This window comes from Meleagris gallopavo, chromosome 12 (genome assembly GCF_000146605.3).
Source record: "Meleagris gallopavo isolate NT-WF06-2002-E0010 breed Aviagen turkey brand Nicholas breeding stock chromosome 12, Turkey_5.1, whole genome shotgun sequence".
NCBI classification, from domain to species: Eukaryota; Metazoa; Chordata; class Aves; order Galliformes; family Phasianidae; genus Meleagris; species Meleagris gallopavo.
The window spans coordinates 10,083,155-10,099,548 of NC_015022.2; the positions used below are offsets into that span (position 1 = coordinate 10,083,155).

Below are 16,394 nucleotides of genomic sequence, written 5' to 3' on the forward strand. Positions count from 1 at the left end.
AAAAAAAAAATTCCACCTCAGTCCTGTTAACTCTAATAGTGATCAAAATGGAGTTCTTGATTAAGGATTTAAACAGCACTGCTGTTTAAACTCAGTACTCGTAAGAAGTGTGTTGCTGTGGTGGGGTAGGTGTAGAAAATTAACTAAAATTGCTGTTCTAAATTTGGTGGGATACTGTGCTGTGTTGAAATCAGTGGGCTAACAGCATTTCTGAAGACTGGGCCTGGGGAAGTGGTATGGGTATTTTTTTTTCCTACCATTTCAAAAAAGCCATGCTGAAGGGGTGGTCTTTTTTTGGGACTTAAGTGGATGCCAGAGCTGTGAATCTTGAGCTGACTTCCCATGCGATCCTGCTGTGTGTCACTGAAGCAGGGAAACCTCTTTCCTCGTGTCTTCTAGGACTTTGTTTGTTCTGGGGTTCTTGGAAACGGTTACAGATCATTATCACACATTCAGTTCACACTGCTGCAGTTTATGCTGTTCTGGCGCACCTGTGTCTCCTGTAGGAACATGCCTTGGTAGCATTGTGTTGGCAGCTGCGTAGTTCCCCTGTCCACAGCTGTTCTGCAGCAGCTCTGGTTTGTGCCTTTTGTGCCTGTTGGCTTTGACAAGCATGGGTGTGCTGCTGCAGTGGTGGAAGGGGAGTAAGGGCCAGATGTGGTCTCTGAGAGTACCAGGCCCAAAGATGCTGCAGTGTTTTAAGTCAAACTTAAAACCAATCCCTCGCCTGCAGATTGCTGCTGTACCTGCAGGCGGTGCTGAGTACCCCCTGAGATGGCATTCCCTTTCAAATAACATACAACTTGAATATAAGACGGGGTCGAAAATGTCGTGGCACCTGGCTAATGGCACCACACAACCCATTTAATATTGAGATGTGGAAGCTCCTATTTTTAGTGGATTTTAATGAATTATATAGAGAAGTTTGCTTTTGGTAGTGTCACTGTGCTATTGCAGTATCACAGAATGATCTCGGAGGCAGTCAGGCAGATGAAGGATTTTTCTGGCAAAAAGAAATTCTGATTCTGCAAATCCTTCTTGGTAAGCACCGATGCTAGCGGTGAGAAAGCACTGGGGAAAGGGTGGGGTGTGTTGACCTGAGGGTTTGCTGCCCTTGCAGTGCTGGTCCCTGGGGGTCTGCCGAGTAGAAGTCAGCTTTGGGCTTGAACGCTCCTCTTTGTTGGTAGGAAGTGTCTGAATACGTGCAAGTGTTGTGTTGGAAAGGCAGCAGTGTTCCCTGTTGTAGTGCAGTGTTGGCATAAGGGTGATTTGTATCGAGTTCAGCAGCGCAGAGCTGTTGGCTCCGTAGCTCTTCCACCAGGTGGCCCACGCGTGCTTCCAAGGACCCTGTGAGATGTGGAGCTTCGCTGCTAAATGTGCTTGTGACCTTGTAACTGAAGTTAAAGCTCTATATCTTGAAAAATATGGGAGCTTGTGTGACGTTTTGTGCTTGTTTGAGATAGAAACACTTTATAGAGACCAAAGAGCCTATTGGTTAATGGCTGAGTCCAAGTGCTGGTAGGGGCTCCATGCTGAACCCTGTGCTGTGTGGGTGCTCTGCCTGCTGGGCTCAGGGGGGCCCCGAGGGTGGGGTCCCTTCAGTCTCCACCTGTAATTCCTAAACTTCACTATTTCTTTTCTGCTGATGTTTAAAAGCAAAATTAAGTACAAGAAAAAGGAATTGTGTTTCTGAATTAGTTCCTAACTTCAGTGTTTTGGGTTAAGCTCTAGCTAGCCTCGGCATGATATTAAATCACCTGAAAACATGTGCATATTTTTTCCCTTCTGAAATGCAGCCCCCATCCCTAAGAAGTGCTGGATAAAGGGAGGACTGTGCTCATTTACTTCACTGCTACACTTGATAAATGCCTTCTGTTCTGTTGTTTCATACTGTTTCTCCACAGCATCCCTGTCTAACAGGAACAGTAGATTTTTCTCTTATTCCTGTTTCTCTTTTGCTTTTTCTTTCCTCGGAGGAGAGTCAGCTGCTATTTCTTCCTCTGTCTCTGACCATGCTCCTTGCCTTCCTGCCCACTGTCAGTGTTTGTGCTGTCCTTGCCGATTTCCTGCTCCTTTTTCCTTGTCTGACTGGGCAGGATTCTGTGTGCGGGCACAGATGAGGTGTTATCTTGGCGGAGGGGACTCTGGTGCCAGCAGCAACTTCTGCTCCTCTTTGTGGCTCTGCTGACGCATTGAGGTTCTGCATTTGCATGTTTTCCCCCTTCCTGCTTTCTAGTTTCTTTTAAGATCAGTAGCTTTCAGCTTATTGAGCAACATACCACACAGATTTTGCCAGTTGACCCAGGTGCAGAAAACTTTCTTAACACGTTGGCTTTGTGACAGAAGCATAGGTTTAAGAAAAGAAATTAAGAAATGACCCTATTGGGATTTCTTTCTGAACTGTGTACTGTCAGTTTGTGTAGGAAATAGGCAGCATGGCCTCGCTGTTGTTAGTCACAGGAGTTGACTCTTGCTTGGGACTGGAAAGTAATTGCTGAACGTGGTGCTGTTTTTGTCATCCTGGCAGTGGAAAATGTAGATACCAGGCCAAAAACCTAGTGCTGTATTTTTTTCAGTAGCATGACTTAGGATTTTGTTCTAAATTTTATTACTGAACATATTTAATAGCAAGCATGAAATAGAGTGGGTTTAGGTCTTCAGTGCTGTAGGAACGTAGCTAGGTGTTTTTTGTCAATGCATACTTTTATATCTCTGTATTACATTGAACTTTCACTTGAACGTTGTCAAAAAGATGACCTAAAGATGATGCAAAGGTTTTCCAGCTCATGTCTCAGTGCTTTTTAGGTTCAGGGACTGTGCTTGAATGTTTTTTCAGTAACTGTAGACAGCTGATGATGAGGGCAGTAACATTTGTTTTTAGGCAGACATTTCAGTCTGGTGCAGATAGTGCAGAAACATGTCTATGGCTTCATGCTCTAGGTAGGAACTCAGACGTTATTTCAGGGTGAACAAAATGAAGTGATAGTGATGGATAAGATGTCAGAAAGGGCTGTGCTTTGTATTTATTGAAATGCCTTTGCATAGTGGTACATATATATACAGGTATTTCTGGATTCTGGGATTGTAATGTCTTTGGACATGTGGCATGGCAGCTCTGACAGTACCATTTGAAAATTGGACAAAGCAGCAGAAGGCTGCAGTATCAGGTGAGAGCTTCTGAACCACTTCTTATAATAAGAAATGTGTGTCTTCAGTTAACTAGGAAGCTGCTGCGGTTACAGCATTGTAATCCTGAAATCTTCACCCCCAACATCACTTAGGTTTGACAGGAGTAACTCTGAGATCAGCCTGCTTCTTGCAATCAAGAAAGCTTGCTGTCAATGTCTAAAATTCCAGTTTTTCAGTTTTAGACTCTTAGGTTTGCAGAGTAATTAAGAAATAGTCATTAAAAGCTGCAGAAATACCTGCGTGCTTAAAATAGTCCTAATGTTATGTTTTTTTTTTTTTTCTTTCTATTCCTTTATGTCCTTAACTAGATGTCACTAGTAGATTTGGGAAAGAAACTTCTAGAAGCTGCACGAGCGGGACAAGATGATGAGGTTCGCATTCTGATGGCCAATGGAGCACCTTTTACCACAGATTGGGTAATGGAAATTTTTGCAGTGTTTGATCAATTCTATTACTTTTCTCACTCCCTAAACAACCCCAACAACCAGATGATTACATTTAAACGTTAATACTGCCAGCCTTGGCAGTTCCTTTTGGATATTTTGCAGTCACATCATCTGATGTCTAATTCAAAATTAAATTTCTTTTCTTTCTGTGATTTAACCTACTAATTTTTGTAACAGTCTGTGAATGGGTTCCTTGTGATGCCTATTAAGGTGAACTTCAGAATGGTTAATGAGAGAAGGCAGAAGTCATCCTCCTAGTGATTGTGTTTACACATTTAGAGCAGTAAGAGTCCTGAATTAAGAGAGCAGTCCCAGCTACCTTGTACACGTACTCTGAGCTGTGTTTTGGAGATTCGTATGCTTTGAGTAGATTGTGTAGAGAGACTAAGTCTCTCTAAACTTAAGTTAACTTAATATTATAGGGTATTTGGAACCCCTTAGAAGCCTTTATCTATTTAGTCACCAAACTGTAAAGTTGAACAGAAGATTGGAGTTAAGTGACTTGGAGAATTCCCTCCCACTGTTGGCTTGGTGTGATATGACGTGTTGTTGACCAGCACTGAAAATGAGGGTAGGTCTCTTGAAACATCACAGCTGAAAAAAACGGGAAAAATAAAATCCATAACGTACCTCAAAAAGTTGCTTCCGGTGATCTGTTTTTAATGTATTCTGATTATTGAAAACTATCTTAAACTTTTCTTTTCCTCTTTGTACTTTGTGGAAACCGCAATGGCTTCCTTTCTTGATGTTGGGAAAGGAAAATAATTTGAAATGGTGGCCTAACACTTCAGTTTGATACCTCCAGAAAAAGTTCTTCATACTGCCATCTGTTCAAGGTCTACTTTTTTTTTTCCAATTAAATTGCAGTTGGGAACATCTCCACTTCATCTGGCAGCACAGTATGGACACTACTCAACGACGGAGGTGCTGCTGCGTGCAGGTGTAAGTCGAGATGCCAGAACAAAAGTGGACAGAACGCCGTTACATATGGCAGCTTCAGAAGGCCATGCCAACATAGTAGAAGTCTTACTTAAGGTAAAGACTGCTGAAGCAAGGGCTGAGATAGGGATTTTACAGTGGCTTATGATAAAATATGTACAATTTTCTTTTAGTTATGAAACTAATATCTAAATGATGTATTTATACTGTACGTATTGGGTGCTTTGTTTTTCTACTCAGTTGTGATTTTCAGTTTTACAATCAGCATGATTTCAGGTACGTTATTTATTGCTGTTCCAAAAGAAGACTCCTTCCTAATTTGGCTATGAGTAAGTGAAAGTTTTTAGAACCAAGAGATGTTATGTTTTAGGGATCCTTTGAGATAAATAATTTGTGATACTTAAATTGAAGTCCTTTTAAGAAGTCTCTTAGAATAAGGTAACAGGACATTACTACCAGAGAGATAGTTTTGGGTTTCATTCCACGAGCAGTGTTGTTTAGTTTATATACTTCTAATGACACAGTTCATGCAATGTTTTTGTTTGTAGCATGGTGCTGATGTCAATGCTAAGGACATGCTCAAGATGACTGCACTTCACTGGGCTACTGAACATAACCACCAAGAAGTTGTGGAACTCTTAATAAAGTATGGAGCAGATGTTCACGCTCAGAGTAAATTTTGCAAAACTGCATTGGACATTGCAATAGACAATGGGAATGAAGACCTTGCAGAAATATTACAGGTAACTTTTGATTCATGATGCTGAAGGAACTGAGAGAAGTACTTGTTTAGATAAGTGATCAGCTAAGCTTTTATAGCAAGCATGTATCAATTATATTAAGTAATAATGCTGGACTTTGGTCTAGTTTTTAGTTGGAAATGAGATTACAGTTAATAAACATCAGTTGGCTGAAGAGTATTTCTATTACCTGTAAAGTCAAGAAGTTTTCTTCACTTTCTTAGTGTGTGGTGTCTTCACAGGTGAAAAATTTAACATGCTGCCATAGTAGGAAGATTTCACTGTACCTTATTATTTAGGTCCTCTGTGTGTATGATATATGAAAAGGAGAGATGACAGTGTGCTGTTGTTCTCTCTCACATCAACAGACTTCTTTAGCTTTAAGACAGAAAAAACTTTCTCATTCACTTAACAGAGCACGAGGGGTGACACTGCGTGTGTATTGCACGAGTGTAGCTGGGGAGATCCTTCCTGCATGAGTGGCGTGTACAGTAATTCTAGTTTTTGCAAGGTAAATAACTTATGTCCACAGCTGGAATGATGATTATTACCCTTGTCTCCTAGATTGCAATGCAGAACCAAATCAATACGAATCCGGAGAGTCCAGATACTGTGACAATACATGCAGCAACACCACAATTCATCATTGGACCTGGAGGGGTGGTGAACTTAACAGGTCTGGTATCTATTGCAAACACATCAAGTGGAGTGGGTATTCAGTTGTCTATAAGATAGCTACATTTAGTGAAAGGGTTTTGCATTTAAAGACTTGAAAAGACTTGAGAAACAATAATGGTACAAATAGAGTACTTATGTATTCTTCTTCAGTATTTCTTATCTGCTTCTAAACATCTTAGTACTGAAACAAGTCTTCAAACAGTAAATTAGCAGAAGTTGTATTTGTTTGAGAAACTTGCTTACAGAATAGCACTTTGGCTTAGCAAAATGTTACTAAGAACAGCGTATGTTAGTAACTCCAGTACAATGAAAATATAAAAGGGACTTCATTGATTGGTTGTTAAAACAAATTATCAGCTAACTTTTGTTTTCTTCCTATTAGATGAGACAGGAGTATCTGCTGTGCAGTTTGGAAATTCATCGACGTCAGTATTAGCCACATTAGCAGCTTTAGCAGAAGCATCAGCTCCACTGTCTAATTCTTCAGAAACACCAGGTTAGAAAGCCATGTAATTAAAGTTCATTTAATAAACTAAACTGAAGAAAATAACTGGTGTCTTTTGAGATACAGTTCATACAGAAATGAGAATACAATCTCATGTCTTTTTTCAGTGTGAACAAAAGCTTTCCTTTTCTTTCACTTGAAAGGTTGGTAGATACATGTGAACAATTATTTCTTAGAGAGATTTCTGACCACATTGGGTGTTTGTGGGCCTAATGTTACTAGTATTCATTCTTGGTGAAAGCAAGAGTAATTCAAGAGACTCAATTCACGTCTTTGTGAATGCAACAGTCTAGTTGCATTTGGTGTGAGAATGTTTTCTGTGAATGCTTTTTTCTGTTAAGTTATGGGAGATAGCCCCTGATGTTCTTTCTATGTACTTAATCAGCACTTAACATTTCCTCTGATAGGCACAAGAATATTTAGTGACCTTAACATGAAAAAAAAATTAGCTGAGAGAATTCTTGCTTGGCTTTCATTTAGCCTTTTATTTAGCCTCCTTCATATGAGATCGTATACATCCGGACAAAACACTTGGGCTCTGCCTTTTGTGCTGTTTCTTTCTAGATTTTTTTTTCCCCTTTTCAGGTTAACTTTACTGTGATCTCTTCCTCTAGTTCCTTGTGGCTTAAAAACGCAGTGTTTTTGAAAAATCAAAGAAAGAAAAAAATGCTTCTGACTGAGCTGAATAGAATGCTTGTTTTAACTTCTACTCGTGAAGCGCGTATGAGGAGATGGATGTTATGTGTTAATATATGGTTCATTGTATACAGACCTGAGATGGAAAGAAAATTCAGAGAAATGTCTGGTTTAACCTGTGTTTTTGGTTTTGGGATGAGGCATATGTTTCTGGCTGCATGCACTGCAGATCGCACCAGTATTTTTCATCCTATGAAGGTGTATCAATTAGTGATTCTAGGCATGTTGATATAGAAAGAGAGCAAGGAAAGAATTAGGATGGTATTTATGGGATTATTTTTCTTTTACATCAGTAACTACTTTTCAGACAAAATCTTGAAGGTTTTTATTCCAAAGTCTCCTACAGAAGTCCTAGTAGTGTCTCCTTTTCTAAGTGAAAGCATGGTGTTGATTCTGAAGCTGAAAGATTAGGGCTGTTTGCCCCAGCAGCTAGTATTGGCACTTGCACTTAGATTTTTTTTCTTTTTCACAGTAGTCTCTCTTACTGCTACATCCTTACTTGGAAGCCAAATCAAGTTCAAGACAATACCACTTATTCATACAGGACTTACTGTTTTGATTTACTGAATAAACACTCTGTGAATATGTAAGCAGGGCTATAGGGCAGTGATCTCTGAACATAATGATCTTCAGAAGGCAATGCCTGCAGTTATTTGGACTACACAGTGACTTTTGAGTGTGTTATATCATAATTTAAAAGATGAAAGCTTCAGAGTTTTATCTACCTTCTCTCATCTGGAGCATCACAACATGGCCTACAGGGTTTTAATTGGATCTCTGCAGATAGGAAGCCCTCTAATGTCTCTTATTTAAATCAAAGGCTTTGCTTTTACTCTCACAAATTGAAAGTGAATTACAGAATTGTGTTTGAAATTCTTTGATCGCACTACCAGTCATCTTGCTCTTTGTCTCAGTATCTTGTTTTAGAAAATAGGAGTGCTAGTGTGGGGCCCTGGTTTCAGTGTGTATAGTGCATGCTGTAGTTCTGGATGCAGTCATTCTCTTAACTCAATTTGATTTATACATGTAATGTAAAAGAGTAATGAGAGTTCACTACTATATATTTGTTATTGAATCATGAGTCTTGAATTGAGCTGGGATTTTATTTTTCTTTTACCTATTAAGTTATATGTATGCAATTTTTATTTTGTTACTTTAGTGTTACCCTTCTAAGGTGTAAAACTGTCAGCTCTGCAGAACATTTCATTTAGTTGTGTTTTGTGCTTTGTATTGTAATTAAAGTCATGTTTGCGGTTGAAGAAGTGTATGGTACAAACAAAGCTGTAAGATTCTGTAGAAGTAATTTAGTATGTTACTGTCTTGAAGACCATTGTGATAGGCACAGAAATCAGGGCTGTGTCCTCAGGTACACTTGGCAAGGTTCTTGTTGAGGAATGGTTATGTTTTTCAGCCTCTTGCTGGCATGTCAGTACAGAACCCAAATAGTCAGTTTTGAGTGGGGTGTATTTATTAGGAACATTCTAAATAAAAACTGATCATAACGAGCAAGGTAAAATAGGACAAAATTGCATGTATATTGCAAAACACGAGTGTGTTGTATGCACCTGGTGAAAGAATTTCATTAACAACATAATATGTAGGATATGTGGTATTGCATTAAATTGGGGAAGATCAAATTTGAAAAGACGTGGAAGAATTCTTTCTTGGCTAAAATGCATTTGAAACAATGAAACTTAATTTATAAATAGACTTAATTCCTTGTTTTTCTGTTGATAGTTGTGGCAACAGAAGAAGTGGTGACTGCAGAATCTGTGGATGGTGCTATTCAGCAAGTTGTCAGTTCTGGAGGACAGCAAGTTATTACTATAGTTACAGATGGCATTCAGCTTGGTAATCTGCATTCAATTCCAACCAGTGGAATAGGGCAACCAATAATCGTGACCATGCCAGATGGGCAGCAAGGTGAGTGGAAACTTGTGCCTCTTGAGCTTGAGAAACCATTTCAGTTACAGTAATAAGTTGTTAAATGCAAGTAGCTTGGAAAATGTTGTATTGCTACCAGTTCAGATATGTTTTTGAATTTTTGCTCTGTAAAAGACTAAGGCACATGAGCTGTGGCAGTTCACTGAGTTGCTACAGGTCAGCTGAGGCTCAGCATTAGGAGAGAAAGAATTACTAAACTACATGGTTGAGAAATGATGTATCTAAGGCAAAAGTGATAACTACTGGCTTCAGTAACTTTGATGTTCTGGAGGAGTAGTCTCAACCAGTGAAACCAGAACTACACAGATTGTGGTCCAAAAGGAAGAGACATGTACTTTGTGGAAGCTTCTAGTACACTAAGTGCTGTTCTGTGACGTGTGTCGTTTTGGGGGTTTCTTTTCAAGATGCTCTGCCAGCTCTATTTAGATAGGAATGCTTCCCTCTCTGGTTTACTCATGAAGATTCCGAGTGTGGAGCATGAAGACTTGTATGTTGATAGACAAAAGTTTTGGTCCACCATCTTGATGAATAAATACAGCTATTTATCAGATAGCATTATACAAATGGCCAAAGCTTTAATAAATTTTCCCTTAACTGGCTCTGCAATTCCACTCTTGTAGAGCTGCATTTTCTTAAGGGAAAGACTGCATTTTATTGCTGTTTATAAAATTATGTAACTGTATGAGTTTTATTTTGTCTAACTATTGCTTGAAGAAAAGTGCACTTAGATATATGAATATGTTTTTAGTATTAACAGTTCCAGCAACAGATATTGCTGAAGAAACAGTGATAAGTGAAGAACCACCAGTCAAGAGACAGTGCATTGAGATTGTTGAAAATCGTGTGGAGTCTGCAGAAATAGAAGTAAGGAGTCTATTACATGATGTATGTTAACCAGAGTGTTCAGCACTGGATATGTGGTTGGCTTTCTGGTTTTAGAGTTAAGTTTCTGTGTTAAAGCAGAATGAAGAGTGTGATACAATAACTTGTTCAGTTTCCTCTGTTACTGGAATTTGTCTGCTACAAAGTTGTAAAAAGTATATAGGTGTGCTGTTTGCTTCATCTGGTTGTGCACATATAAATGTTAATTGTTTAAATTTTTGTCAACTTTTTTCCCCTCACTAGCTAGTCTTTAAAACTAGATGCTGATAATGTTATCGCATAACTCAATTCTTTCCACTAGCAGTGAATGAGAATGGTGTTCCCTCATCTGTCTTTTATGGCCATGTGTTTGTCCTGATTGTGAGATCACAGTCTTAGCAATGTTTCCTTTCCATTCAAGATAACTGTTAATGGAAATATGAGACAGTAAGATTCTGTGTTGGTCAGTTTTTATCTCTCTTTTTTTCTTCTTAATTCTGGAGCTGTTACTTTTATACGTCTCTGCATTATAAAGTTTTTGAAAATACAACACAGAAGACCAATTGATATTAAAAGAGTTTTTCATATATGATAGATGCAGCTTTTCAATTTAAAGCTGTAGCTTTATTTTTTCTAAATATATATTTAGCCAAGTAAGTGAACCATCTCATTCCTTCTTCTGTTACTTCTAACTGTGCTGACTAGTTTTGGTCAAAAGTTTAAGGAAATTGCTGTCAGCCTCGGCTAGGCTGTGAGTTCTCATTTTGTCAACTCCATGATACTTCCATTTATCAAAAGTTGTATTCTGACTTCTGTTCATACTGTTGAATAACACTTTGTGCCTAATTGAGTACTGTTTATTGTTCAGTTTGCGTTGTCCTTGTCTAATAACAGTAATTGCCACTTTCCATCACTGAATTTCTCTGTCCCGAAGTTGTCATATCAAATACCTTTGGCTTTAGCAGCTTTGTGGTCATTACATATTATCACAACACTTAAAATTTTCTTGCTGCATTTTTAAAAAATGTATGATTATTACAATAAAAACTTTTCTTCACGTTTTTAAACATCCGCTTGAATTATTCCTACAGGAAATTACAGTTAGTAAATAATAATCATTACGTAAAGAAAAAAAAAATCCAGATTGGTTAATAGTAAACTGATCTGCTCCTAGTTAAAGATGGTCACTAAAACAATACAAATAATTCTGTGGGAGGACTCCAGCTTCAATTACATGCTTTGAAAATATTTCTGGAATCTTAAAAGTAGTTGGTTAAAATTATGAACTTTATCTGTTATTGCAAAGTGCGAGTTTTGAATACTGATTGGACAACTGAATGCACATGCAGACCTCTGCTTCTTTGTAGAGGCCAGTTGACTTCAGGAGCCTCAGTGTGCTCCACAAGTGTGGTGCTTCCTGTCTTTGGTAAACTGGGGCATTAAAGGTGTGCACATCAAATCACTTTGCTTGACAGGCTAACACAAATATACACTTGAATTTGGAGAGTGAACTCTTTCCCATTTAAGAAAAAGATATTTAATGTGAAAAACCTCTGTTATTGAAGATAAGTTTCTTTGCCTTGTTGGTGATTCATTCCTCTTATTTCATTACAAAGACTTGATTCAAGGCAGAGTGCTGTCTGCCAATGTTTTACATTTATAATTTATGAACAGTTAATTGTAGTTTGACAGTCTTTTAAGTTGAACTTCCTCCCACTCATGTGAGGTAACAAACGTTTCTGCTAAAGTATAGTGAATGATAGTGATGATTTCTGACTTTCTCATTTGTTGAATTCAACCACTGCAGCTCATTTTCAAGTGGTATAGCAGTCTCTGTAAGCTATGTGATGGCAGCAACAAATAATCCTTGTCATGCAGATACTGTTTTTCATTTTCACACACAATTCATTAACATACAGTGAATTTTATTTTCATTCTTTAATTTTACTGTCTTTTTGCATGTTGGAAAGGTGACATGCTTTGGAAACATTCAGGACAATTAGACTAAAAAAAGTCATAATTGTAAATGAGTTGTATTAATGAATTCATATTCCTTCTTTTTCCTGCTTAGTGTGGTTATTTTAATTATTTGTTATTTAAGTGTTTGAATTATAGCTGTCCCCCCTCTTCAACATGTAGACTGTTAAGGAAAGTTGTACGTAGTAAAGAAAATTCCCACGTAAAACAGAAGATTCCTTAAGAGCACTCAGAATTCTTTGACTTTTTACCTGAATTGATTTTTATATAGTTGTAAAGAAGTTTAGGGAATTAAAACATTTCTTAGGATGTTCTGAAGAGCACCTTGAGAACATTTCCTGGATTTGCTGAAATTGAGAGCCCAGTTATAGTCCACAGTTTTAGATGTCAAAGTTAAGGAGCTAATATTCACTGATCTGTCTACAGCAGGTATATATTGTTCATCCAGAAGTACTGATTTCTTTCACTGATCAGTTAGTACTCTACTCAATTTGGCCCCAGTTCCTCAGCTTATTCTATTTATATTAAGACTAAATCTGTTTAAGAACTGCACCTATTAGTTCTTGGGCTAGCCAACATGCCATGAATTGCTAGTATGCCCGAAAGATACTGGTTTTACCTCTGTCACTGATGTTTATTTATTTATTTATTTTTATCCTGCCCTTAGTGTGCTATCACACTTAGTGTGGCTGTACCCCTTGTGGGTACCTGGCTCTGTTTCTCTCTTAGGTAGAGAATGCACAGAAGGCTTATTCTGGGTTTTGGTCTCCACCCCTAAGTGTTTCCAGTTTGTGTGTACTCCGTAGCAGTGGCAGAGGTTTGCTTTTGTTATGGACCACAGAGCCCGGGGAGGTGAACTGGTGCTAGTTCTCATTTTTCTGCAACTTTGCTTCTTGGCAGTAGGACATTTAATTGTGTGACATTTGTGAGGCAGATAATGCTCACAGGTCAAGCATATCAGTGCACTCAAGAGGCAAGGCCTGCTTCCTAAGTGTAGTGGGATACCTGTTGTGGCTGCTCTCCTGAGAGCTGCTTGTACTCCTTTGCCCTCAACTTGATACCTACGTGGCTGCTTTATGTAAGTCATATTGGTTCTGCTTAAATTACATAATAAATTATAGAAATTGCAGTATGTTCAGGTCAGACTGGTGTTGGAACGTGGCTGGTGTATTTCAGATCCTTTGTGAGATGTGGGCTCTACCATTAATTTTGCCTTAGCGTTTGGCACAGGTCAGCATGGCTGCTGCAGGAGCTGCCTGTTCCTAATGCTGCTTAAAAAGCAGAATCCTGATTTTCAGAGGTGGAGACTGAACTTTGTTTTTAAATAAGCAACAAGATCAGATGAGCTGTTTTATTAGTGCATGCTCCCAGTGAAGCAAACCCATCAATGCTAGAGCTTCCTTTAGCTCTTAAAGCCTTGTGTAAAGTCAGATTTCATTTACAGTTTCATCTGTTCTGTATTATAGCTAGTCTTTATCAACCCGTTAATGACATCTGTCCTTCACCTGTTGTTTTTGCTATACAGATGGTGCTGCTAGCAGTGATCAGATCACCTGTGTTATTTTATTTAAGGACATTCAGTACAGCATGTGACTGCTAAATGTGGCTATGACAAGTACTGAGAACAGTAGCAAGTAGAAGGCAGGCAGAGTGTTTTCTGTTTCAGGCTCTGATCATGAAAATATGTGAGTTCATCAAAGATGTGAAGAATAGAGAAGCTGTTCTGGGGGTGGGGGGGTAAAACTAAAACTGTTTCAGGTATTCAATGGGAATATGATGCTATATAGGATGAGAAAGCAACTTTTTCATGGTATCGGTTTTGACAGCTTTGTTTTTCTGAGAGATGGATTGTTTCTCTGTCAGCCTCCCTTCTGTGGCTACTGAGAACTGTAGAGGAAAGAACAAAGGGAAATCAAATGCTACCTTACTCATAAAACATAATGCACTTTAATGAAATAGTGTGTGGTTGAAGATCAAAACTATTTTTCCAAGCAAATAGCTTTTTTTCAATTAGGCTCAGAATCAAACAAAATATCTGTGTCAGAGGAGATAGAAATACATTCTCCTTAGTTTCTAAGGCAGCCTTATAAGAAGCGATATTTTCTGTGTTTTGTTTGAAAACTGTTTTATAGCTATCCTCAAATAAGTTACTCCTCTTGTGTTGAAAAAGCGTATCTAGCTAAATAGCTCTTAATTCGTAATGATGCAGTGTCCTTGGGGTTGCTGTTATACCTCTAGGTAGTGTATCAGTCACTCCAAATCACTTCATTTAGAAACCAGGTCTTAAATTCCAGTTAGTGAGCAGCTATCGCCTGTGGTGCACACTGCTGTTAGGGAACAGTTTTTTCTATCTATCTCATGAGAAAAACCTATGCAGAACAGAATGCTTAACAGAAAGAGGCAATCATATTGGATTGAATTCCAATCCTATCAGAAGTTAAGTAAAAACAAGTCACAGAAAATTGAGTGACTGGGAAAACGTTAATGACGTTTGATTGCTATCGCTGTCCATCCACTTTTGTACTTCATTGTTTTTCTGTGAAGGCTGGCTTGGTGTCTTTGCAGTGAAAGAGATTTGGGTTTGTCTTATTTAGACTTCAGACCTTATTGAGGGGAGTTGTCTGATACCATGATTCCTGTCTAGTTTACTCAGCAGCATTAGTATAGATTTGCCCTGGTAAGAGCCACGCAATTTCTACGTGATGCCCTAACCCTTGAGCTGCATGTAAAGAACAAGTATTTGCCATTTTAACCTGCATTTGATACGTATTTGACGAAATGTTGCTGGTTCTGTTTCTAATAGGAAAGAGAAACTCTCCAGAAGCAACTGGATGAGGCAAACAGAGAAGCACAAAAATACCGTCAGCAGCTTCTGAAGAAAGAGCAAGAAGCAGAGGCCTATCGACAGAAGTTAGAGGCAATGAATCGCCTCCAGACTAATAAAGAAGCTGTTTAATAAAAAAGAACATACTGCAAAGCCTGTTACTTTCAAAAACCTGCAGTACAATCTTGAACTGTTCTCTGTATAGGTGCAGACACAGGATTACATGATAGAGAAGATGCTACAAGTCGATAACTGGACTTAAGCCGTGAGCTCTGATGAATTTCTTGTAACATAAAAACTCTGAATTTAGAAATTGTGAAAAGTATTTAAAATGAAATACTGTAAATAGTTGTTTTTTTTACAGTTTCAAAATGAGTTGATAAATCTTTTTGAAGGGATCCAGAAACACGAAGCCAATGTTTTTGTGAAATTTTTGATTTTAATATGAATCTAACTTCTGAAAAACAGAACAGTTTTAAGGGTGATGCTGATTCATCTGACAACTTGAAAATGAATTATGTGACAAAAGGAATTAACAGTTATTTCTACATGGTAACAACTTCTCTGAATAAGACATTTCCAGGTGGAAATCTTTGTACAGCTTTAAGTAGTTGTCTCAGATTCTCTGAAAACCATTTTTTGGGTTTGTTGTTTTTGTTTTGTTTTGTTTTTTTTAGGCGGTGAAATTTTTATATTTAATTTCAGATATATCCAAGTAGATTTACATGTATATGAAGCTAATATTTTTTAAACTTTTTGGTTTGTACATATGCTGCATGTTTTTATAATTTCTAGGCATACAACTTGCATAGGTATTTTTCAGCAAAGAGCAGGGCAAATTATGAGAGCAATGTTTAGCCTATAGGTCATTGGAAGTAAGCTAGCAGCTGGTTTTATTGTGGAAGATATGTTTCTTGAAGAATGTAATTTGTAATTAAAAAAACAAAACCAAAATCTTAATTTTCATAAGAGATGATTTAAAGTTTGATGGTGGAGGCATTGCAACTTTGTGCGTCTTGCAGTTTTCAGAGACAAACGTTTTAAAGTTCAGAAATGAATAGAAAACAATGTCTCCACTGGAACACAACTAGTTATTTTAGAGTATTCTTATTGATCTGTTTTCTCCAATAGCCTTGAAATCATTTCAGTGATACTTTTTTTCTAAACAGACTTTTGCATTTTAATTATGCAATTGGTCAAGTAATTATTTTATGTTCTAGTGATGCTGCTCTTACCCGGCATCATTGTTCTTCACTGTGATACTGTGTTTGTGTGTGTCTGTGCAGTGATATGTTACGCTTAGGATTTATATAGCACATTACATCTTCAGAGCATCGTAAAATCTTTTAAAGATCCCTTACTGTACTGCCTGAGGCAGGTAAGTGAGTGTTATTGTCTCAGTTTTATGACTGGTATAAGCGCAACACAGGGAGTATTAAACAATTGGTCTGAGACCACAGGAATCTGTGGTAGACCTGGGAAGAGATCTCAGGAGTTCCTGGCTTCTGGTCCTGTGCTTAGACTGAGCTGCCTTAAGATTGTTCAGTGCTGTGTTACATTAAATTTTAAACTACTGTGCAGGTTCCTTTTTTTTT

At 38.0% G+C, this 16,394-nt stretch overlaps 1 protein-coding gene across 1 annotated transcript; it reads left to right on the forward strand.

Moving 5' to 3' along the window:
* The first annotated feature begins 1,649 nt into the window (after nucleotides 1-1,649).
* GABPB1 (GA binding protein transcription factor subunit beta 1) lies at nucleotides 1,650-15,742 on the forward strand. Its single transcript, XM_003209461.4, has 9 exons — nucleotides 1,650-3,167; nucleotides 3,498-3,605; nucleotides 4,503-4,670; nucleotides 5,123-5,317; nucleotides 5,879-5,990; nucleotides 6,375-6,488; nucleotides 8,931-9,116; nucleotides 9,886-10,001; nucleotides 14,779-15,742. The coding sequence occupies exons 2-9, from the start codon at nucleotides 3,498-3,500 to the stop codon at nucleotides 14,929-14,931; spliced, it is 1,152 nt and encodes a 383-aa protein (XP_003209509.1). The 5' UTR covers nucleotides 1,650-3,167; the 3' UTR covers nucleotides 14,932-15,742.
* Nucleotides 15,743-16,394: the final 652 nt, after the last annotated feature.

Coding starts and splice junctions, on each gene's coding strand:
- GABPB1 (XM_003209461.4), top strand. CDS start 3,498: ATGTCACTAGTAGATTTGGGAAAGAAACTTCTAGAAGCTGCACGAGCG. Junction 5,318..5,878: donor ACCTTGCAGAAATATTACAG/GTAACTTTTGAT, acceptor CTTGTCTCCTAG/ATTGCAATGCAGAACCAAAT. Junction 10,002..14,778: donor TGGAGTCTGCAGAAATAGAA/GTAAGGAGTCTA, acceptor TGTTTCTAATAG/GAAAGAGAAACTCTCCAGAA.